The sequence below is a fragment of the Tenrec ecaudatus genome, chromosome 4 (genome assembly GCF_050624435.1).
Source record: "Tenrec ecaudatus isolate mTenEca1 chromosome 4, mTenEca1.hap1, whole genome shotgun sequence".
Classification (NCBI taxonomy): domain Eukaryota; kingdom Metazoa; phylum Chordata; class Mammalia; order Afrosoricida; family Tenrecidae; genus Tenrec; species Tenrec ecaudatus.
The window spans coordinates 198,513,000-198,537,606 of NC_134533.1; the positions used below are offsets into that span (position 1 = coordinate 198,513,000).

General features: G+C 48.2%; 1 protein-coding gene across 1 annotated transcript in view; it reads left to right on the plus strand.

Annotated features, from left to right (window-relative positions):
• Window positions 1–24,607, plus strand: part of ACP3 (acid phosphatase 3) — a 52,022-nt gene that overhangs the window by 13,866 nt on the left and 13,549 nt on the right. Inside the window, exons 2-9 of the mRNA XM_075547899.1 lie at window positions 2,419–2,514; window positions 5,116–5,202; window positions 6,118–6,270; window positions 11,104–11,202; window positions 12,744–12,836; window positions 15,725–15,857; window positions 19,236–19,318; window positions 22,847–22,950. Of these exons, the coding sequence (XP_075404014.1) occupies window positions 2,419–2,514; window positions 5,116–5,202; window positions 6,118–6,270; window positions 11,104–11,202; window positions 12,744–12,836; window positions 15,725–15,857; window positions 19,236–19,318; window positions 22,847–22,950 (848 nt within the window). The remainder of the gene's footprint in view (window positions 1–2,418; window positions 2,515–5,115; window positions 5,203–6,117; window positions 6,271–11,103; window positions 11,203–12,743; window positions 12,837–15,724; window positions 15,858–19,235; window positions 19,319–22,846; window positions 22,951–24,607) is intronic.

Consider the following 24,607-nt stretch of genomic DNA (forward strand, 5'->3'; position numbering starts at 1 on the left):
AATGTGAAGCTCCCATTTGCATAGGAGAGTGTCAGTGGAGAATACAGTAGGTTGGGCCAAGCACACCTTAGTTCTCAAAGGAATATTTACTCTTCGATGCTCTAAAGAGGTCTTGTGCAGCAGACTTACTAATGCCATACTTCTTTGGATCTCTTGACTGCTGCTTCCTTGAGCATCGATTGTGGATCCAAGCAAGGAAAAGTACTTGACAATTTCAACCTCTTCTCCATTTATCATGATGTTACCTGTTGGTCCAGCTGTGAGGATTGTTGTCTTCTTTACATATGTTATAATCCACACTGAAGGCTAAAATCCTCAATCTTCATCAACAAGGCCTTCGATTCCTTCTCACTTTTGGCAAGCAATATTGTGTCATCTCCATATCACAGGTTGCTAATAAACCTCCTCCAATCCTGATGCAACCTTCTTCTTCATATTATCCAGCTTCTCTGATGATTTGCTCAGCAGAGAAATTGAACAAGTATGCGGAGAGGATACAACCCTGACACATATCTTTTCTGACTTTAACCCATGCAGGATTCCCTTGTTCTGGTTCCACAATGCCACTTGATCCATGACATCAGTCTATAATTTGAGCATTCTGCTGGGTCACATTTCTTTAGAATGGGCACCAATATGGGTCTCTTCCAGTCAGTGAGGCAAGTAGCGGTCTTCCAAATTTCCTGCATAGACCAGTGAAGGCTTCCAGTGCTTCTTCAGCTTGCCGAAACCTCCAAGGGGTGTCCCGTCAATTCCTGGAGCCTTGTTTTGGGCCATTGCGTCCAATGCAGCTTTCACTTCTTTCTTCAGCACCAAGTGGTCCTGGGTGACTAGCAAACATGCACTGAAGCAGACACACAGCCATTCTTCCCCCGTAAGGGGCCATTCATGGAGTCATTCCTGACCTGACCAAAGTGGCAAAACAAGCTGCCCTGCGCCTCTGCTTTCTGCAGCCTGTTCTGCTGAGGCTTCTCATCCCACCAGTTTAGTGACCAAAAGATCCGTTTTCTTCAGACACCGGAGATGTAATCCTGGTCCTAGAAACTACTCTGACTTACCTAGAACCACTTCAGGCTTGACTGTAGTTTGAGGCTCTTCCTTCTTCAGTAATGACTGAGTTGTTAAACGGGACTTCAGAAGAACAGTCTCTGGCTATTTTTTTTCCTCTCAAAATGAACACCATAGCCAAGCAGCCGCAGTGCCAGTATGGAAATTTTCAGAAAAAATTAAGGTGTGTGTATCCTTCCTCCATATTAAAAATTTTGTTGACATGAACATAGACTTCATCCTGCACTTGAATATTTTTCTTCCCTTTGGCTTATGAAATAACTGTGTGTTCAGCTTGGCGTTCAACTCAGAAAGCATATTAGAATTTAAGAAGCACGGTTTCAAAAGTCCAAATTGCTGTCGTCAAAGAGTAAGATATACAATCAAAATAACATGACGCATGTGCAAATATGAGGGTGTTCTTAACATATTCTGAACCAGCTGTCCAAACTCCTCACCCAAACTCCCTTCACCTCTATCCCCCTAAAACTTACGCATCATTGACTCAAAATGGTGACTCATTTGTAGGTGTCTTTCTTTAAGACAAAGAGCCCTGGTGATTTTGCGGGGGATAAGTTGGGCTGCTAACCACAAGGTCAGCAGTTCAAACCCACCAGTCACTCAGCAGGAGAAAGCTGAGACTTTCTGCTCCCATAAAGCTTTACAGCCTGGGAAACCCACAGGGGCAGTTCTACCCTGTCCTGTGGAGTTAGAGTTGATGCCATGGCAGTGAGCTTGGGTTGGTTTTGCTTGATTTTCTTGTGCTCTTGTTTGATGTTTTATAAGACAAAAACACTTGCATTTGAAAGCCACTGTTTTATTATGCAATGGAGACTTCAAGTGTTCATAGAAAAAACAGAAATGAAAGATCATGGGATTTTCTTACGTAAAGTTTGAAGGCCCCTCGTGTTACCAAAAAAAAAAAAAAAAGGTTGTTACTGCTTTATCTTTAATCCCAATTACGGGAGTTAGTCTTCTGGTCAAGTTTTCCTACAGCCAAGTGATCTTGCTAATCTTCCAGTTCCTCTCTGCGCTCTGCTGAGTCTGATCCCCATTGAGCGCATCTGCCCTCTGATGGGCTAGTCACCTTGATTTTTCTATTACCTAAAACACAGGGAGAGCGCAAATGAGCTGAGGATGGTGAATCTTAGCTTTAGTTTTACCTCTTTATGGTTTTAAAATCCTGATCTCCTGGCTGTGCTCCAGGCCCCTGAAATCAAATTCTCTAGGAGCGGGAGCCTGGGCCTCAGAATGTGTGACGTCCCCAGGTGACTCCGATGGGCAGCTAAGGTGGAGAAGCAGTGATATTCTGAGGAAAAAGTTCTGTAACCAGCAATGACTGAACGCATGGCTGTCTCCTCTTATTTTCAGCTGTTTCGGCACGGAGACCGAAGTCCCATCGAAACCTTTCCGAATGACCCCATTAAGGAATCCGCATGGCCGCAAGGATTTGGCCAACTCACACCGGTGGGTTCCATGTTTGGTTTGGGTTGTTCAGTCTCTTGGGGAGTGTGCACAGTTGTTTGTTTTTTATGCTTTGTTTTGTTTTCTCGGTTTCCTTTATTAAAGTATAAGTGATGTGCCTGGGTAAAGAAGAACAAAGGGGTGTAGAGGGGCTGAAGAGAGGCAAGAGGTACTTCACAGAAGTGCCCCCACCAGGTTCGCAAGGCTATAATCTTCCTGAAGGCAGACGGCCACCGTTGCTGGTGGATTGGAGCTGCCCAGCCTCCAGTTAGCCACCCAGTGCTGGGTCCACTCCCCTCACTGGGCCTCTTCCTGCCCAAAATGCTGTTTCAGTGCATTGAAACGTCATCATAGAATATGTCCAAAGGATGTCTCCGGGACCAGTGGCTATTTAGTCTTGGTGAAGTGTGGGAGTCACTTAGAAAGCTTTTTTTAAATTATCAAGGGTACATAAAGGAGGGGGAACAGGGAGGGAGGGGAAAAAATGAGGAGCTGATACCAAGGGCTCAAGTAGAAAGCAAATGATGATGGAAACAAATGTGCTTGACACAATGGATGGTTGGATGGATTATGATAAGAGTTGTATGAGCCCCTAATAAAATGATTTAATAAAAAATTAAAAAACAGAAACAGAAAATGGATGCTTGCCCGGAAGAGTCTTCCTTCACTGGTCCAGGGTAAATCGTGGGCACGGGATGCTTAAGAGCTTCTCAATGTCTTTGTGGGTTCTAATGTTCACCCGAAGTGGACCATCACTGCCCAGCTCTGTCTGTGTGCCATGGAGAAACAACTGAGGTCAGAGAGGTAATGAGGGGTCAACAGCTTCTCTCTTCCAGGTCAGAACTTCGTGCCCTACATGAGAGAAAGGCTACAAACATTCGGGTTTGCCTCTTAACACCGATGTCTTGTAGTGACCCCCTGGTCCCTTGCTATGCTTTTCCAATAAGATAATGTGACTCTCTGGACTGGGGGCTTGGAGTCTTCTGTGGAGGGTCCATGCTGACTCATAGTGACCCATGAGGACAGGGTAGGACTGCCCCTGGGAATTTCCAAGACTGTCTCTCATGAAGTGAGCAGAAAGACCCACTTTTCTCCCCAGGAACAGCTGGTGGGTTTTGAACTGCTGGCCTTGAGAGCAGTGTCCTCAAACTTCCTGGTGCAAATGAATCCCTTGAGGATCTTACTAAAACGCAGATTGTGCTTCAGCAGGTTTGAGATGGGAGTTGTAACAAACTTCGTCCCTTGCAGACTCTGGTGGTGTGGTGGCCATGCTGCTTGGACGTGGACTCATCTTGATGTAATAAAGATTTCAAGGTTAATCACTGCCTGGGGCCAGGCACTTCCACTCTGCATAATTATGAAGTGCTACCTCCCCGGCTCTGTGATCCCGGGAGAGTGGACCCCAGACTAGTCACAGTTTTACCTAAGAATTTGCCAGAAATGTAAACAAGTGGGCCCTGCCCCATCTCCGCTGAATCAGGAACAGTGGGGTTAGATGAGCCCTCAGGTGATTCTGTGCACACTGGAGTTTGCACTGTTAGGTAAACCTTGGACTGCTAACTGCAAGGTCAAAACCACCGGCTGCTCCTCGGGAGGAAGGGTGAGACTTTCTATTCCTGGAAACTGACAGCCCTGCAAACCCTAGAGAGGGGCTGCTGTGAGTCTGTTACAATAGGCCAGGGCGGTGCCCATGAATCAAATTTCCAGCAAGTTCCCAGGTCATGCCAATACCACTTTCCCTCAGAGCACAGTAGCAGTTTCCAATATTTTTATGAGCCAGGCATGGACTCGACCAATGATAAAATCATTGCACCCACAGGAGCTGAAGACGCATCGGATAGCATAGAACTGCTCCTTGGGAGGAGGCGGGGGTGGGTGTTGAGGCCACCACTCTTTACTGGAGCAAACAACCTCCTGTTCCTCCCACAGAGCGGCTGGCAGGACTGCCACCCTTGTAGTTGACACCCAGATGCAGAATGCCACCGGGGCTTCTAAAATGTCTTTCATCAACCTCCTAGCCCATGGTTAACTTCTTCCAATGTCCTCCTTGAGAGGTCAGCCCAGCCTGTGAGTGCTTGGCTGACAAAGATCTCCTTCCCACACCAAAAAGGAACCAACCATGTACTTCAATCAAACACTACTCTGAAACACCGACCATGTGCAAGGCAGGAGCCCTGCTGGCAGGCACCGTGGGCTAAGTGCTGGGCTGCTGACCTTGAGGTTGATGGTTCAAATCCACCAGCCACTCTCAGGGAGCAAAGATGAGGTCATCTGTTCCCCTAACAGATGTCAAGTCTCAGAAACCCTAAGGAGCCAGCTCTACTCTTCCTACGAGTCAGAACGAACTCAATGAGAGTGGACTAATGTGCAAGATGAGGTTAAGTGTTGATGAAGACACATGAGTATCCTCAGGGAGAGCCAGCAAGTTGACCACCTTTCTGTTGTTTCATTTTAAATGCATGCTGTTATGGGGGGGAGAGGGGAGGCTATGGACGCGGAAGCTATTGATTCTTCACATGCAGGGAGGAGAGATGAGTGACATGTCTGTGTCATTGGATGCACTGAACCCACCTTCATGACTTCTGCTTCTCCCCACCCCCATAGGTGGGGATGGAGCAGCATTACCAGCTTGGAGAATATTTGCGAAGAAGATATGAAACATTCTTGAATGAGTCTTACAAGCGCGAACAGGCAAGTTGGAGCGTGGGAACTGTGGCCCTTGAAAAAATTGCACATAGGGGGAGGGCAGAGTGGAGTCCCAAAGCCCACTCCCAAAGTGGAAAGTTGGACATCCCCTTACAGAAGGGTCACAAGAAAGAGATGAGCCAGCCAGGGTGCAGTATAGCACTGACAAAACACACAACTGTCCTCTAGTTCTTTAATGCTTCCCCCACCCCCCACCCCCTATCATGAGCCCAATTCTACCTTACAAATCTGGCTAGATCAGAGCATGTACAGTGGTACAGATAAGAGCTCAAAACACAGGGAATCCAGGACAGATAAACCCCTCAGAACCAATAATGAGAGTAGTGATACCAGGAGGGGAAAGGGAAGGTGGGGGAGAAAGGGGGGACGAATCATAATGATCGACATATCAATGTTCATCTCCCAGGGGGGCAAACAACAGAAAAGTGTATGAAGGGAGACAGCAGTCGGTGTAAGACATGAAAGAATTATAATTTATAAATTATCAAGAGATCCTAAGGGAGGGAGATGGAGGGGGTAGGTAGGAATTCGCTGAAACCAAGGGCTCGCGTAGAAAATGTTTTGAAAACGATGATGGCAACATGTGTACAAATGTGCTCGACACATGGATGGATGGATGTAATCAGAGTTGTATGAGCTCCCAATAAAAAGATATTTTTTAAAAGAATTGAGCATAATGCTACCTTTGGGGAAACATTTGCCTGTTTGCTGAGAAACTGTTACCGAGCAGAAGGCTTGTTTATAAATAGATCTTCACAAAGAGCATGATCCAAGAAGCTCCCACAATGTCTACCAACAGCCCACCGTGGCTGACCTGCCCTTTCGCAATCCCCCATCCGCTCCATATGGGACAAACCACAGGCCCGCTCAGATGGCATCTCCTTTGATTTTCCCTGCTAGGTTTATGTCCAGAGCACGGATATCGACCGGACTTTGATGAGCGCTATGGCCAACCTCGCAGCTCTGTTTCCCCCGGAAGGCATCAGCGTGTGGAATCCCGACCTCGCCTGGCAGCCCATCCCAGTGCACACAGTGCCCATCTCAGAAGACAAGGTCAGTGTATTGGGAAAGTCAGAGCTTCACACCAGCCTGGAAGGTGGAGGGAGGGCTGCTTGGTAACCAGTGGGTCAGGGCTCTGGACACCCCTCAGACCGTATAGCAGTCATGTTTCCTAAATTTCCATGGCAAAGGCCAACAGAGGCTATGGAAGAGCCTGGATAAGAGACAGGAGGGACCGAGTTCCTCTTTGGATACTTGGACATGGCCCAAGCACTTTGTCGTGCCACTCTTTCAACTTTTGGCAATTGGTTCTTCTCCATTCTCTCTCTCTTTCTCTCTCTCTCTCTCTCTCTCTCTCTCTCTCTCTCTCTCTCTCTCTCTCTTTCTCTCTCTCTCTCTCACACACACACACACACACACACACACACACACACGTCTCTTAATGCTCTCCTTTCGGTGTCCCAGGCTTTTTATTCCCCACAAGAGCTTCTTCCCACTGAAGAATACATGAGTGTCTCATCCCACCCCCTACGCAGCCCCCTCCCAGGATCCCCCCCCCCATGCCTAGAAATGAGAAATGGAACATTTGCGGGCACTTCGTGTGCCATCTGAGTGACCGGCCTCCAATGAACAATAGTTATGTTCTTTTTTTACAGCCACTGGTGTCAGGGTCCAAAACCCACCTCAGCTGAGTTGATTCCAGCTCACAGGGACCCTGCTGAACAGAGTAGCCCTGCTCCCTAGAGACGCAGACTGTCTCTTCTTTCTCCCAGGGAGAGATTGAAAAATCCGAACCTTGGACCCTTAGGTTAGCAGCTGAGAGATCTAGCCAGTGAGCACCACCAGGGATCCAAGATAAGGGGGCGGGGGGGGGGGGAGGAACAAGCAAAAACTCCACAAAACCACACTCACTTCTATTGAGTCCACTCCAGCACAGCGTGGGCCAGCTTCTTTGGGTTTCTGGGAGCAAACGGCCTCACCTATTCCTCACGGGGCAGCTGGTAGGTTGCAGTACGCACTTTTTCATTAGTAGCCCAATGGCGAGCCCACAGTCTCACCGGAGCCCTGAGAACAAGGACTGGGAGGCAGGGGAGGAACAACAGAAAACTGGGCCTAAGTCAAACAGGTGATCATTGTATTCAAATAGGTGAAAATCGAAGTCAGGTGATCATCAAACTCAAACAGGTGATCAAAGTCAAATAGGTCACCAACAAAGTCACATAGGTGGTCCATGGGTATGAGAACCAGATCCGTCTCATACCAGACCAATTTTCTTCCTCCATCCATCACACTGCCTTTTAGGCTCTGCTGAGGAGATGTTTTAAACTCCCGAATCCCTGAGCACTGTCCAAAACAAATCCGAATAGGTGAGCGTGGGACCCAGGCGTCCGTTCTTAAATCTCCCAAGATGATTGCAGTGGGCAGCCAAGTTTGAGATCCAGGACCATAAACTCAGAGGATGAAACGAGGCTGCTTGAGAGCAAAGCTCAGTTTTATGTACGCAGAGTGGGGCTACGAGCACCGCAGCCTTTCGATAGGAGGTGGTTGCTTTGAAAGAGGAATAAATAATTTACCCCCCTCAGGTGTGGAATTGAATGCTATTAATTAGTGTGGGACAAGGCATTCGTCTGAATGCTCCTGTAGTTCCGACATAACCGTGACCATCTCCTCTCTCTCTGGATGGGAACCTGGCTCCTGGTTCTGGCGCTTGCTCAGTGACCACCACCCCAGAACAGGCTCTGTCCTCTTCGCCTTCCCAGTGCTCCCAGAAATGTGACGTCATGGCAGCCTCTGGGGGCGGAGGCATTTATTCTGAATGCTTAGGAGAAGCAACCCTCTTGTCCAGTTCATGACGGGCAAATCTCACCCAATAACTCTTCTACTGTGTCCCCCCAAAGGCAAGACCATGTATGTTGTGCCTCCGGCTTTCACAGAATCCAAAATCATATTTTAAGATCATTTGTGGTCCTAGGAGGTTGTGGTTTGTTTTGGGGTTTTTTTCCCCTAAGAGTAAAACAAACAATGAAAACATCACTTAGCCACTGCCTTTTCTTCAGGGATGCACACCGAAGAACAGGACCGGATTTAGCCAAGGTTGACCCACCTAGCGATTTAACCCTTCATCCCGAAAGACGGGGATTATGTTGCCTAGTAGAGATACAGGAACTCTGGGAAGAGGGGAGGGACGAAAACACAGCAGAGCAGGAGCAGGGGAGAGGTGCTCCCAGACAAGACAATGGGCTCCTCCCTCACTCAGCTATAAGAAAAGCAAGTATTCTTTAATCTCGATTAATTGTCTTCCCACAGTCAATCAGCCTCAGGGTAGTCTCAGAGCTGAGCTGACGGCTGTGGAGAAATGCTTGGCTAAGAACTAGAAGGGCAGGTTCCTGTCCTTTATCTGATGACCTTTTTTTTGTTTGTTTACAAAAACAAACTCACTGCCATCATGTCAGTTCTGACTCCTAGCAGCCCAGTAGGGGGTAGAACCGGCCCCTGTGGGTTTCTGAGTCTGTAACTGTTTAAAGGAGCAAAGAGCCTCATCGTTCGCCTGGTCGAACTGGGTCGGCTGGTGGTTTCAAACTGCTGACCATTCTAGTCACACCTACCGTGTTATCATCACAAATCTCTCTCCTAAGATAGCTAGCCTGATTACCATTCTGATTTTCCAGGGGAGGAAACGGAGGCTCAGAGCCCAAGCTCACCCTCCTGGCAGGTTGTGGGGGAAGGGTTCTTGTGCAAGCCCAGGCTGAGTGCATGGCCTGCCTGCTTCCCTGGCTGATCAGCCTGCTGCGTCTCTTGGCTGTTAGCTCCAGCAGGTATTCCCTGCCAAAAGCATGGCCAAAAGCATGGCTCCTCCCACCCTCTTCTTCCCCACTTCTATTCAGTCCCTGGGGACTGTGGGGTTTTTTTAATGTCCCCCTGGGTACATTCATGGTTTTTAATGTATATTTTAATGTATATTTATGTATTTTATGTATATTTATGTATATTTTAATGTATATTCCGAATTGGAGATAGAATAGCTTACAGTATGGAAGACCTTACTGTTGGAAATATGGCTTTTATTTTGTAGGAAGAGGAGGGGTGGGAGGGGGAACCGATCACAATGGTTGATGCATAATATGAAGATACTTTTTTAAAGATATGAAGATAATTATAATTTAAAATTTATCAAGGGGTCACAAGGGGGTGGGGAGAGGAGCTGATACCAAGGACTCAAAAGGAAAGTACATGTTTAGAAAATGATGATGGCAAAATATGTACAAATATGTTTGATATAATTGATGTGTGGATTGTTGTAAGAGCTCCCAATCTAACGATTGTAAAAAACAAATGAACAAACCGACAAGGACCTCAGTGTCCTGCAAGTCCCTTGGGAGACCATCACCTGGGACTCCAAGACCGTGCTTTCTGCTCAGTGAGCCCCCAGTGCCAACTTCCCACTCCTCCTTGGTGAGCTTGGCTTTTGGAGGGGGGGTATTTCCCCCCGATGAGCAGCACTTCACACTACAGATATATATATATTCACTGGACCCTGCTTCAATTTTGCTCTCAGGGCCTTCCAAAGTCCCTTTGTATCACGGTCGCAATGTAACAAATGATGTATTCAACGCCGCGTTGCTGAGGAAATGCAGTTTCTGCGTGCCCGATTCTGTGACACGGATGACGTTCGCGGAGTAGTGAAACTCTTCTCACCCCCGGGGACGATTCATGTTACCTCTGGTGTCACTAAAGTCTCTCTCCACCTCTGCATGGTCAGCGCCACCACCATCTAAGTGGCCCCTCGGACCCCCGCGCCTCCCATCCCTCATCCCACGTGCTGACCACAAAGCAAAACCACACCGACTGTGGTAGACTCTGTTCTGTCTCACTGTGGCCCTACCGGAGAGACAAGACCTGCCACCTAGGGCTCCCCAGAGTGCACTCTTCTTTCTCTCTGGAGAGGCTCCTGGTTTTGAACCGCCAGCCTTTAGGATAGCAGCCCAACCCATAACCTACTAAGCCACTAGAGCTTAGTAGGAAGCTATTCTGCCTGAGACAGCCCATTTTGAAAGGCAGGCTAGCCAGGTCTCTCTGCTTTGAAAGGCTCTGAGAGCCACGTCAAGCCAAGCAGTGACCTCCAGCACAGGGCTGGACATGGATGGAAAGGAAAATCCATAGAATGAACTTGGCTCCACTGACCTGAGGGTTACAGTTACAAAGATGAAAGCTGGTCAAATGGAAAAGCCCACTTTTAGGATGGCCACTTAGTTCTCAGGCTACGCACGCATGTCCTCAGTAAAAGGAGTCTGCAGTGGGGTGGGTTGACTGACCTCTTAACATGCTTTCGGATCTCTAGTTGGCCTCTCTCCATGAACTTGGGTGTGCCTATGTAGAGCTAGAGCTAGAGATGGAAGGGGGTGGGGTGTTAGCAAGATGAACTCTTACCATTTCACATAGACATGTAGGTGCTCTGAAATTTACCAACAGCATGGTGGTGTGGACTAAAGTTCACTGGAACGAGCTGAAAGTCTTACTATTTTAAGATCTTAAAACAAACCAAAACTGTTGCCTTTCAATCGACTCTTAACTGGTGGCCACCACATGCACGTCCTAGTGAACTGCTCTCTAATGGGTTCACTTTTTCAGGAACAGACGCCAGGCTTCTCTTCCACCGTTCCTCAGGGTGACTCACATGACCGGCCTGTGAGTGGGTGCACCAGCAGGGACGGGCCTGGGAGGCTTGCAAAATAACCCTTTGTCTTCTCTCCCGGTTTCAGAATTCCCCTTTTAGCTCAAATCCCATCTGTCCATTTGGACTGGATCAATGTCAAAACTGGGCTACCGTTTCTTTAGCGAAGTACTTCTGACTAACGGAGATCTTTGTCCTTTTGCTTTTGCCTTCAGTTGCTATATCTGCCCTTCAAGCACTGCCCTCGTTTTAAAGAACTTGAAGAGGAGACATTGAAAACAGAGGAATACCAAAAGAGGCTTCATCCTTATAAGGTAAAAGAGCAGTGTTGTTTCGCTGGCAGACTTAAACCAAAGGGTGATGGCCCAGCTTCTCCAAAGTGCGTAGCCACTACAGGAACGGGTTAGGCTATTTGACAAAAGGTCAGTCATTGGGACAGGCCTGACCACAAACCAGTAGAAAAACCAGATCCTTTGGAATCCTCCATCCACGTCCCCGAGAAGAGCCAGGCTAGTGTGACTGGACCAGTAGAGAAGCAAGTCCCAAATCACCTGCCTTATTGAGGCGGACAAAGATGAGGCTGTCTGCTCTGAGACAGGCGTATCATCTCAGAAGCCCTGGAGAGGGTCACTCTGAATTGGAATCCATTGGATGGCAGTGGTGTGTGTGTGTGTGTGTGTGTGTGTGTGTGTGTGTTGGCAGTGAGACTGAGGGTGGACACAACTGCCTGGATACCCAAACCAACCCAATCCCATGGCCAACTCATAGCAACACGTATCAGGTTTACTGGCAGCTGGTAAATTTGAACCGTCAACAAATAGTCCTATACCATTAAAAATCACAGGGGGGGGGTGGAGAGCGGGAATTAGCAAAAAACTTTCTCATCCTTTCCTTTTCTAATTCGACAATCCTAGAGTTCATAGATGCACCAAAATTTATTTGATCAGCCCCTCTGGATGGGTAGGCGGGTCATTTCCAGACTCTTACTTTTTACCAAGAGGTTGTGCTGGTACAGTCAAATCCCTTCACCACAATATCTCTAGGCTGGTAGCATAGAAGTAGAAATTCCAGGTCTACTTGAAATATGATCAACTTGCCCTCCCAAGAGCTTCTTCCATTTTCAACTCCTTTCAGCACCAGGTGGTCACCTTGGCTAGAGATGGGTGGTGCCCCAGGGAGCATGTCCCACATATGTGAGATTAAGCCCTCTCAGTGGCTGTGAGGAATGGCTGTCAGATGGGTAAACCTTGGGCCATGGAAGTCCAAGAACAACACAGCACCTGGCAGGGTGTTTGTGATAGCCCAGGTAACCAGATCCTGTCTCTGCCGGTGTTATCGTGGGTGGAAACTTGCCATCTGAATGACCTCAGGCACTAATGGAGGTTGTAAGTGCTCCTTCACCGGCTCCCCAAAAGCCATGTGCTCCTGCTGACGCCAGGACAAACCAGGAAGGAACGTGGGGCAGGGAGCCAGCATTGGTCAGCATTTTTAACGTAATAATGAGAAAGGGTCCATCGGAGTGTGTACAGTTCTTTGGGTTAGCATTATCACCGTCAATAATACAAGTGCACTTTTCCATTAAAACAGTAGCTCCCAGCAGGGATAACTTTGTCCCACCAAGGGAACATTTGGTAATAGCTGGAAAAACGTACTGGTGGTCACTCCTTGCATCTTGATACTGACACCTAGTGGTTGAGACCAGGAATGCCGCTAAGTACCCTAACTTGCACAGGACAGCCCTGCCGCAGCAAAGAATTACCTAGCCCCATCCCACGCACCAAAAACAGGAATAATCAATAGTGTTGAAGTAGAAAAACCCTCCTGTAACACAATCTTTCCCCTCTGTATGTTTCAGGATTTTATAGAAATGTTGCCAAAATTTTCAGGCTACCAAGGACAGGACCTTTTTGGGATTTGGAGTCGAGTCTATGACCCCTTGTTTTGTGAGGTAAGTAAGAGTATCGGAGACTAATGTGCTGTCTGACTTTATGGTGTGTGTCTATTTTAAAGCAGATAAATACATTTTCTTGCTTCCTTTTTTAGATCTATTGCTTATCTTTCCTTTGACATGGAAACGTATTTCAAGGTGCCTTTAGGCTGTTGGAAAGTCTGACTTGTCTTTTCTCTCCGGATTTAGGTTTTCATGGTATAGAAGTGTATGTTTCTTCTATGCCTTACCATTTACTTTTCAGTCACACGGGAACACTGGACACGTGCCTTGATTTGTCATTTTAAAAGGGGGGTGGGCAGTAATGTAGTATAGAAAGAAAAATAAAGAACAGTCACTTAATTTATGGAAACATAAGTTAGCGACGCAGCTGTAAGCCCAGCTAGTGGAATGAGCTTATCGAGAAGACTCTCATCCTTGCTGGGCTGTGCATATGAAGTCTTCGCAGCTAGACAAATTCCTTCTTGGCTCCTTTGTTTCAAGCTTACATGATGATTTCCATTCATCATGCTCCACCTTCTGGCCACAAGGAGAATTCTCTGTTCTAGTTTCCAGTCTAACCCACCAGCAAGTTGCTGGGGACAGATTAATTTTTTTCTTTAAAAAAGCTCTTAGCTACACAGAGCTGATTCTCATAGTGATCCTACAGGACAGAAGAGAACTGTCTCGTTGCGTTTCTTAGATTGTAAATCTTATGGGAGCAGACAGCCTCATATTTCACATATGGAGCAGTTGGTGGGTTTGACCCACCGATCTTTCAAGTAGCAGCCCAGGGTCTAACCCACAGCACCACCAGGACTCCTAGTTTCCAACTAGCTCATTAAATCCTCTGATTGAATTCTGACTGCCCACATTTGTCTACCCAAATTATGACCACTTATCCTCTGATGTTGAGCTCATCACAAATGTGTGGGAAAGCATTTCATTTCATAATTTTATCTCACTAACAGCTAGAAAGAATACAGAGTCACAGTGCCAATGAGAACTAGCTGTCGTTCATCCATGCCAAGCAGTATGGTGTGAGCAAGAGCCAATAGTCCTGAAAGAAGTTCAAGCTGCATGGAAAGCATCAGCCAAACACAAGGCTCCAGGGATTGAAGGGACATCAAGGGACATGTCTCAACAAACTGGACGAGGCATTGGATGCTCACCCTCATCTTTACCAGAAAATTTGGAAGACAGCTACTTGGCTAACTGACTGGGAAAGATCCATATTTGTACCCATTCCAAAGAAAGGTGACCCAACTCAATCCACAAATTTTGCCAGGTTTTACTCCCCACCCAGGTTTACGAATGATTTCTAGATGTTTCACAAAGGAGTGAGGTCCATTCTTATTGACCCGTGCGCAGACTCTGCAAGCTATGAATTTGATGCAGTTACACCAGGAGTGAGGAATCGGGGTCACTACTTACCATAATATAAAGTCTTCCTAGAAAGAAAGAAAGCTCATGACGGGGGCAGCTAGGCCCTGTACCTCTTTGGGGATGAAGGAGAAGGGGGGGAAATCAACAAGGAGCTCGAGGGAGCCAACTTAATCCATGAACATAATCTCGTTGTCATGAAGAGAAGGTTCTACATCCTAGTTTGGTAAGTATAGTTTGGGGTCTTCACAGCTTTAGAGCAGCCATATGAGATACAACGACTGAACTCTACTCGGAGAGCCCAAAAGATCCTGCAAGAACTCCAAGGCTCAAAGAGGAAACGCATCCCCAGGAGGAAGAGCCATGCAAACCAGAGCCTCTGCTTTGAGGCCAGAAGAACAGGTGCGAACGAGTCCCCCTGAGACACAGTGAAAGCTCCCAGATGAAATAGGAAAAAAGACCTGGAGCAAAACCCAAATTCCTCTAAACCAAACGGGTCAGGCCTCCTCGTACACCTCAAGGCCGTGTCAGAGGAAGCCAGCCCCTAACACATCATTACGGGTCCGGTAGGCTCAATTGTACAGCGATAATAAGTAAAGATCATAGTAAAGTTACAGAGAGCATGAGAGATAGAAGTGAAGTACTGAAATAAATGGAGTCAGACACATTTCATGGTGGGGCTCACCTCAGCCCCACTAGATGGTCCATGTGGAGGGAGAGAGAGAGATCTTTAATGCTAGCCCAGGCCTTTTATATTCTCTGGGGATGTGCAAACCCCCTAATTACAGGTGAGGACATACGTCACTGGAAGGGGCTGTCCTATGGGTAATACAGTAATGAGAGGGGGGTGGTCTAGGGATATGCACACAATAGGAAGGGGAGGGATCGGGGTTATACATGTGACAAGATGGGCAGATCCTAGGTTTAGGATGGCGGGCTTACCTTTGACCTATTCCCTAGATCTCCATAGAAACCATTATCAGTAGGGTGTAAACCCCACCTTCTGGAACCAAATAGATGTCTGCAGGCATCCATTGTCTCTAACAGCAGGAAGTGGGGCCCACTGCAGTCTGGCAACTGGGAGGATGGCTGTGAGCATCTGACCTCCCCCCACAAAGGCAGTATCAAGGCCACTGTCCTACACTCATCTCTGAACATGAACTCAAAGCTATTTCTGTGAGTCACATTCAGCCAAATAACAGAATGGCTTGCAAAATAAACAGGGCCACCTATGACAAGTGTGGTCCCCTCAAACCAGAGAACAAAGGGTCAACATCTTCCTGAAAGCAAAACAGGTGAGAAGGCTAGGGCGAGGGGAAGCTAGCTGGATGGAAGCAGAGCCGGCAGGCAGGCTAAGGTGAAAATCCTAACCCATGGCCTGGACCAGTCTTGTATGACATTAGTTGGAGGAGACTCTAGCTTGCTGCATGCGTGTTCACTTAAAATGCAACGAAATCCTTCTTTGCGTCAACCAAGAGGACACCCAGGGGCTAAAAACACATGCGCCTTTTCTCTCTTCATTACAGAGAACCCACAATTTCACGCTACCTTCCTGGGTGACAGAGGATACCATGGTTAAGCTGAGAGAATTGTCAGAATTGTCCGTCTTGTCCCTCTATGGCATCTACAAGCAGAAAGAGAAGTCTAGACTCCAGGGGGGTAAGTATAACACCCAGAAGAGCCCGGGCGCTTTGTGGGTGGGAGGTCCGCCGTCCCTCAGCCATGTGACCTCAGACTCCCTTACACCAGTCTCCATCCTGCAAAAGGAGGAGAGTGATAAGATGTACTGTGGAGAGCTGCTGGAAGGATTCAAATGGATTGTTTGTGGGGGTGGGGGGGGCGGGCAACCCAGGAGAATACAGAACTAGAGTCTAAGAAGTCTATTCATGAGCTCAACCAACAAAGGATCCCAGAGGGTAGCAGTCCTGGCTGGCTATAAATTTCTGGCCCAGCGGGCTCAGCAGAATGATGCCGCTATGCCAAGTCCCATCAGAAGATGCAGCCAAAATGATGTATTTCCCCCAAACTAGTCTTGATGGGCTCAGGAATCTGAGCTCATCAAACCGCAACTCATCCGACAGCAGCGAAGACGTCACTTAGCCGTTTGCTAGAAAGGCAGGCTCTCTTGCTCTACCAGAGGCCAGGTGCACCCAGAGCTGCATTTTAACAAAACCCCAAGGAGCTGCATTTACTTGTTTCCATGAGAGTTAGAAGCGCTCTGGGTGGGAGAGGGGAGGTGTGAAGAACAGGGCAGGGAACTCAGGCAGGAGCAGACAGCAGCGTCCTCATCCATGCAGGGAGGAGGGTGTAAGTAGAAGAGGTGAGGTTTATCATGGGGGTGGGGGGTCCTTCTTTTTCTTCCTTTGGTTGCTTGAAGATTGAGTTTAGAGGAAGCCTCTCCCCCTCTCTGGACCTCGGTTGTACCCCACTGATGAGTAGGGGTCTATGAGATTCCTTCTCCGTGGTCTTGGGTTGTAAGGTTTCAGGAGGAGGAAAAAGAGGAGCACTCACCAAGAGCTCAAGTAGAAAGAGCGTGTCTTGGAAATGCTGATGACAGCATATGTACAAGTGGGCGTCACACAACTGAATCATGGATTGTCATAAGATTTGTAAGAGCCCCCCGATAAAGTGATTAATAACAAATAAAATTTAAAAATAAACAAAGGCTCCCATGGAAAGAAAGCACTGGGCCTACTTGGCAGAATTCCAGTGTGGTGAATCAGCAAGCAGATGGCTTCCTGGGTGGTTCCCACCACAACTAAGCAAGACAGATGCATGTCTGTCCTTTGATGACACCACCGACACAGTCCTGCATGGAAAGCAGACCTTGTCTGGTGACAGCAGGGTCCAAGGGGTCATTGGGACTTTGACCAGCGACTCCTTGCCTTTGTTCTTCCAGCAGTTTTCAAGGGTGATATTGTCCAGAAAGATACCGCTGAGACATATACACCAAGAAAGTCCCAAGCCTCATTTAGGAATAGGCAACTGTATAATATATAAAACAAGGCGTCCGTAGGGCTCTCCTCTGGCTTTAGGCCAGGAATTGGCAAACTGCAGCTTGCAGGCCAAATCTAGTCTTCAGTGTGGTTGGTTTTTATAAATAAAGCTTTATTGAAACATGGCCACGTACACCATTGACATGATGTTGACATCTGCTTTCACCTTACAACAGCAGCATTGGGTAGTGTGAACAATAGACCTGATTCATTAATCCGCAAAGCTAAAACCTTTACCATCTGATCCTTTACAGCAGCAGCTCTCAGCCTGTGGGTTGTGACCTGTTTGGGGGTCAAACCTTTCACAGGGGTTGCCCAATTCTTAATAGTAACAAAATAACAGTTATAAAATATGAAATAACTTTATGGTTGGGGGGTCACCACAACATGAGGAACTGTATTAAATAAAGGGTCTCGTCATTAGGAAGGTTGAGAGCCACTGCTTTACCAGAATAATGCCATGGCCCCTGCTGTGTAGCCCAGCAGTGTGCTGGGTAAAGCTTTTGCTATCAAACCCATGGCACTTTGTCTAGATTATGCAGCTCTACTAACAAGCCCAACAGAAGCCCGCTCTGTGTTCCAGCGTAGTCTAATGATTAGGAACAAGGGTTTAGAGTCCAGCAGGCGGGGTTCAAACCCCAGCTTCTCTGTATCTTCCACTAACTGACAAATGTCTCTGATCATCTGGTGGAGCAGTGGTTACAGTTGCACTGCGATACGAAAGGTCAGCGGTTCGAAACCACCAGCCACTCTTAGGGAGAAAGACAGGCTTTCTACATGCACAGGGCAGTTCTACCCTATCCTGTAGGGTCGTTCTGAGGCAGCATCCATTCGATAGGGATGAGTTTGGCTTTTGGAGTTCTATTTATTGGTATACAGACTTATTTCTTCTTGCTATGTTAGGAGCCTTTAAATTCGCAGACCATGCTTGGTTCTCCTAGCTAGGCGTCTGTCACATGATCGTCACTCAGCGAGGGTCTTGCACTGTAGTCATCCTACACATCGTTACCCTACTCGTTAACAAAACAGCCGGCCATCCTCAAGCCAGGAGAGCCCATGCGCAGTAGCGAGACCTTCTAACCAACCAGGAGTTATCATTTCAGTTGATGGGTTGTGGACGTAAGTCCCGGAGACAGGTCCTCAAGACAGCACCCAATATTCTGAGGGGCTCCCTGCCTCAGGTGCCTGTCAGCCAGCAACAACAACAGCATCAATAAGCACCCAAAAGGTCAATCCAGGAAGGGGGGGGTTGACCTTTCTGCAGATGCTGGGGTTTTCTCGAAGGTGATTGGAAGAAGCTGGAGGCTCCGTGAATCGTGCACCACTCTTTCACCAGCTCAAGAGCTGGATCATGGATGTGAAGGGGTTAAAAAACACCAAAAAAGAGCCTCCGCTGGAGAGAGATGGAGTGCTCAGATGAAGGCGAAGAACACGCACTGCTTCCTAGTAGTGACAACGTGGGTAGCGGGCACCCTTGGTTCACAGAGCCCAGGCCGTGCTTGGTACAGATATCGGGAGAGCTGCTTTCCCCGGCGTGGCCTCTCCCAACTGTGCGGCCAGAGGACAGAAAGGCAGAAAGGGCAGTACCGACCAGGCTCAGCATCAGACGTGCCCTCGAGAAGATCATTGGTGGACAACTCTCTCTGATCATTTTTTGGGGGGGAGGGGGGATATCTCAATTTTTGGTGAATTTTCCTAATTTCATCTGGAAAACCCCCTGATAGGATAGGGATCTGGTTTACCTACCGGTTTTGATTTCCCAGCTTTCCTGAGCCCCTTGAGCAAATCCCTCCGTGTCTCACAACCCCCACCCCTCACCTACGCATGGAGACGAGACATCAGGATGCGGTCACAACCGGCTATCGAAACCGCACGGCCCAGCACTCGGCCAGTGCTGAAGTGCCAAGTCGTTCTTCCCCTTCCTTCTGAATTCATGAGGGTCACAGCCGGAGAGTCCCAGGCAGGCGCCGACAGAAAGCTCGTGAACTAGACTCTTGAGTTACCTGCAGTTCGGCTCCATGGTTACTCGCTCTTCTTTAAGGTGTCCTGGCCGGCGAAATCCTCAAACACATGAGAGCAGCAACTCAGTCGTCAAACCACAGAAGGCTCCTCATGTACTCGGGGGTAAGTAGTGCTGCCCCAGTCAGTGTTCTCTCTGGGTAGCGGCGGGGAGGCGGCTGGGGTGCAGGGGAGTGTCTCACTGTTGTCAGTCCTCCGTCACCCAGGAGATGGTAGGTGGCTGTTGAAAGCATTTGGAACATAGTGAGGAATCCTGACCGGAAGGCGAGTAGACAGGTAGACACGGTAGCACAAATGCCACACGAGCAAGTGCCTGGGGGACTCGAGAAGGAAGCAGCCCTCAGGCCCGGGGCAGATGGAGACAGGAAGCAGCAAACCCCCCTGGAGCAGGCAGCCCGTCCAAGACACCAGGATGGCAGGGGTTCGTAAGCAGTCCTCGCATCACTGTACGCACTGCCTGTGGAGGGGGCATTAATAGGGTAGACCTGGAAGGCCCAGGGTAAGTGGAGACGTTGGTATGCCGTTAGGTTAAGTGCTGACGGTGCTGTCCGATCCCAAACCCACTAACTGCCTGGGGCTATTCAGATTCAACTTAATTATCATCAAATAGAATAAAACTTCATGGGCTTGAAGGCACCAGCCACATTTCAAGGGCTCCACAGCCTTGAGTGCCTAGTGCCTGCTGAATGGGACCACGCAGCTCTGAAACCTGTCCGTTGGCGCAGAAGGTTCTATTGGACAGTGCTGACGCAGCATCGGTAAACGTTTACACTGGAAGGCAAGTCAAGGGCCACTGGGTCCTGCTTCTTCAGTTCATAAATAAGAAGAGTCATGAGAAGATAGTCATTTGTTCACCTGGGGACAGTGGAACAGGGGTGACAAGCCAAGAGTAGACGAACAGCCTGGAGGAGGAAGAGAAGAGCAGACCAGAGCGTGCAAAGCGTTGACCATGGTCTGGAACCGTAGGGATGCAGCTGAAAACCAGGGCGGCCACAGGGTGACCAAAGAGGTGGAGGAGCTTCCACGGGTGTACAGGACTCAGTTACAAATGGGGAGGCAGGTGACAGGCAGTGGCGTAGAAAGTGAAGCCACAGACGATGGGAAGGTGAAGTGCCTTAAAGACAGCAGGTGGCGCCATCAGGACAGATGACTGCACCTGTTAGCCGATGGGGTCTGAGCTGCCAGAGGCATCCAAGTAGCGATCTCAGGTGACAAAAGGAAAGGACAAAGGAAAAGGAGAGGGAAGAGAGCCGCCCTTGGGAGTCAGGCATCCTTTGGGGGCAGAAAGAAAGGAGAGCCAGAAGAAGACTTGCCCTTCAGAGGCAGGGACCCAGAAAGGGAACCACACTGAGGAAGGAAGGTGTCTGGAGCAGGCCGTGCTGTTGTTCAGGTAAGAAGAGCTCTCGACACACAGAATCCAGGACAGATAAACCCCTCAGGAACAATATTGAGAGTAGCGATGATACCAGGAGGGTAGGGGGGAGGTGGGGGAAGAAGGAGGATAAAGGGGGAACTGATCACAACGATCAACGTACAACACCCCCCACCACACACACAGACACACCCTCGAGGGGGACGAACCACAGAAACATGGGTGAAGGAAGCCAGCAGATGGTGTAAAATATGAACGTAAAAATCATTTATAAGTTATCAAGGGTTCACGAGGGTGGGAGAGGAAGGGAGGGCAGGGAGGGGAATATAGAGGAGCTGATATCAAGGGCTCAAGGAGGAAGAAAATGTTTTGCAAATGATGCTGGCAACATATGTAAGAGCCCTCAGTAAAATGATTCATTACAAATGAACAAACAAGTGAAGTGGATGGAGTGGTTGGCGATAGAGGGAAGTTTGCATGTGCTTGGGGGGTCTAGGTGGTATTGACCAGAGGAGGAGCCCTGAGAGGGGCACCGTGCCCTGCTCCGTGGGGGGAGCCCGCGAAGCCAGTCATCTCTGTGTGTCCAAAGTGGAATCGTGTTCCATAGGGTTTTCAATGGCTGGTTTTTCCAAAAGAGTACCAGGTCTTTCCTCCAAGGCACCTCAGGGTTGGGTTAGTGATGGAGCTAGTTATGCAGGTGGGTTGCTCAAGGGTCCCTTGTAGCGAAAGTGGTCCTGAAAGTGGTCATCCCGGTTGGTTTTTCCACGTTCTCAGTGGTCTCCAGTTCTAACTTGTGTAACTCCCAGCAAGAATTTCATCTGTAACGTCATTGTTTTTCCTCTGTTATGCCGGTTCTCACCCTGTTGAGGACATGAATAATACCATCCTACCAAGTAGGCAGCCAATAGTGTCGCTGTTTTGTGCATATGACAGTGGGGGATTGCCTAAGACTGGAGAGCTTTTCAGTGGTGGGATGAAAGCACACTCTTCTATGCCTGTCTGCTACTTTGAAAGAGACATTTAATGTCACACGTTATTGTGTTATAAGCTACACACTCTACTTCCCTCCCTTCACTATCTCTAAACATGTATAAACTCATAGACTCCCTGCCAACTTTATAATAACAGATGATACTTTAGCATTGATGAGGGGCCAGCATACCCTCAAATGTGATGAAATCAGTGAAAGAACCTCAAATCTATGAAAGTTTATGTTAGTCTGGATAGATTAGCTAAACAAATCCATAGAAACATATATGTGTATAAGGAAGGGGTTTAGATACAAGAGCAGTTGGATATTGAGAAAACATCCCAGCCCAGTCCAGATCAAGTCCATAAGTCTGATATTAGCCCATATGTCCAATACCAATCTATAAAGCCCTCTTCAGACTCATGAAACATGTGCAATGACCCCAAATGCAGGATGATCACAGGCCAGTAGCGGTATAAGCATCTCAGCACTGACAGGGGTCTCCACATGGCTTCTCTAGCACCCAGGGCTGTATCAGGGTAGGCCCATGTGGCTTCCCCTCAGGGATGTCTCACAGGAAGTGAGCAGAGAGAGAGTTGTCTCCCGCCTCCAAGGAGGAAATACCAGATTTCCCAGAATTCTCAGGAGAAGGCCATGCTCACACAGAGGCCTCATTGACTATGATCTGATTGACAGACTAGACTCCACCCCTTCACTCTTAATCCTCTCAACTCCCAAATTGACACCAGATTATGTATTTACCACAAAGATACAGAGCTAAAAGTCAGAAGACTTTGTTCAAGATTATTTTCTCCCATTTCAGGGGCTATTTACCAGTCAGCAAAGTACTGGATCCCCCTGGTTTTGGTTTCTCCATCTCTTACAGGCGAATCCTATGTTTGTAAATCACCCTGCCTCGTGTGCAGCAAAGGAGTCTTGGTGGCACGATGGTTAAGTGGTTGGCTGCTAACCGAAAGGTCAGCAGTTTGAGCCCACCAGCGACTCCAAAGGAGTCCAGTCAATATTCACAGCCTTGGAAACCCTAGTGGGCAGCTCAGCTCTGTCCTTCAGGGTTGCTGTGAGTAGAACTGACAGAATGACACACAACAGTAACCAACGATATGTTTAACCAGTGGGTTCTTTCCCTCTCTTCCTAAACTATGGTATTATGAGCTATGGCATAAATAACTGGGCACCATGGTACCCTGCCTGTGTGTGATACCTATTGAACGTGAACCTGAAGCAGAGGTTCAGATCCAAGATGATCGTCTCTCCTTTCCAATCTCTTTAGCATGACACTACTGTGAGTGGCCTGCAGATGGCGCTAGAAGTCTACAATGGACTCCTTCCTCCCTACGCTTCCTGCCACATCACAGAGCTGTACCTGGACAAGGGGTGAGTGGTTGGTTTGCCTGTCCGTGTAGTTGGCTTGGGTTTGATCTTCAAAGGGGAGAACGGTGTCGAGTAGCAGTCTCTCTGCCTGCTCATGGCTGTTTACTTTTCGTGAAAATGTTGACTGAGAAATAATGTGCATACACAGTGGATGGAAAAATAAATTCTATGGAACCACCTAAAGTGGAATTATATTTTCCTTAAAAAAAAAAAGAGACAAATTTAAGCATTTCTAAGCAGTATCTAAGGAGTTCTGATGGCACAGCCAGTTATAGTTTGGGCTGCTACCCCCAAGGTCAGCAGTTCAAGTCCAAATGTTCTTTGGGACAGAAATGAGGCTTTCTGCATCTGTAAAAGTTTGCAGCTTCAGAAACGCCCCGGGGCAGTTTTACTCTGGCCTGCAGAGTTGCTGTGAGTTAGAATCAGCTTGATGACCATGACCATGAGTTTAAGCAGCATGTGAACACGACATTGTTTCCTTAGACAAAACAATGTATTAGAAGATACCAAAAGTAGATAGAGAATGGATATTATAATAATATTTGTGAAATTAACGTAGACTCAAGCATCCACATGCGTGTTCTAGTATTTTGTATCCATGCATCAGGATTCTTGAAGGGGGCTTGTGATCAGTTTACTTTCTAACACTTGATGTGGGCCATGCCGCTCCCCACGCGCCTCCCCGAGCTAACCACACCTTGACTTGAACCCACCCACAGGGTCAAAGTTAGAGGGGCCAACCAACCATGGTGGCTGGTCCAGAACTGAGGCGTTCCTGGCACATAGAGAAGGCAGTGTTGAAACTAGGAACGTCCTAGGTCAACCAGGAAAGGTAGACTTCTGTCGCAAGAGTCATACCAAAAGTTAGTGGATAACAGCATTCTTACTGAGAGGAGAAGGGGGCGGGGGTGTTGGCCCGCCATCAGCCCACAGTGTACACATGGTACTAGAGCACCAGGGGCAGTGTGGACACTGCTCCCGAGCTTCGGTTTAGGTGGGTTGAGGGAATACAGTCCTCGCTGCAGGCAGGGCTGTCTTCATGATCGTGGGACGCATGCGCTTGCGCGGGTCCTGCGCTCAGACGAGTCCTGCAGGGGCATTTAATGACCCACTCTTGGTGTCCTGAAATTCTGAATGCTCTCTAAGCAGGGGGCCCCACATTTCATTTTCCATGGGGCCCTGCAAACTACGTAGTCAGCTCAGACTTGTGGCATTCTGAATGTAGAGTGGAGGGAGCGGCAGGGAAGAGATCTTCTTCTCATCCAACATCCTGACCACTTAAAAAAAGAAAGCGTGCCCAGAATAATTAGAGAAGACTAAGTCTCTCCGTGAGGAGCCTTGGTAGCTCAGTGGGTAAAGATTAGGCAGTTAGCCTAGAGCAGTGGTTCCCAACCTTCCTAATGCTGCGACCCTTTCATCTAGTTCCTCCTGTTGTGGTGACCCCCCCCCCAACCATAAAATTATTTTCATTACTACTTCCTGTCATTTTGCTACTGTTATAAATTGGGTGACCCCTGTGAAAGGGTCGTTCAACCCCCCAAGGGGTCGCGACCCACAAGTTGAGAACCGCTGGCCTAGCGGGTAATGGTTCAGATCCACTGGTCACTCTGTGGGAGAAAGGGGAGGCAATCTGTTTCCTTCAATACTCATAGCCTCCCCC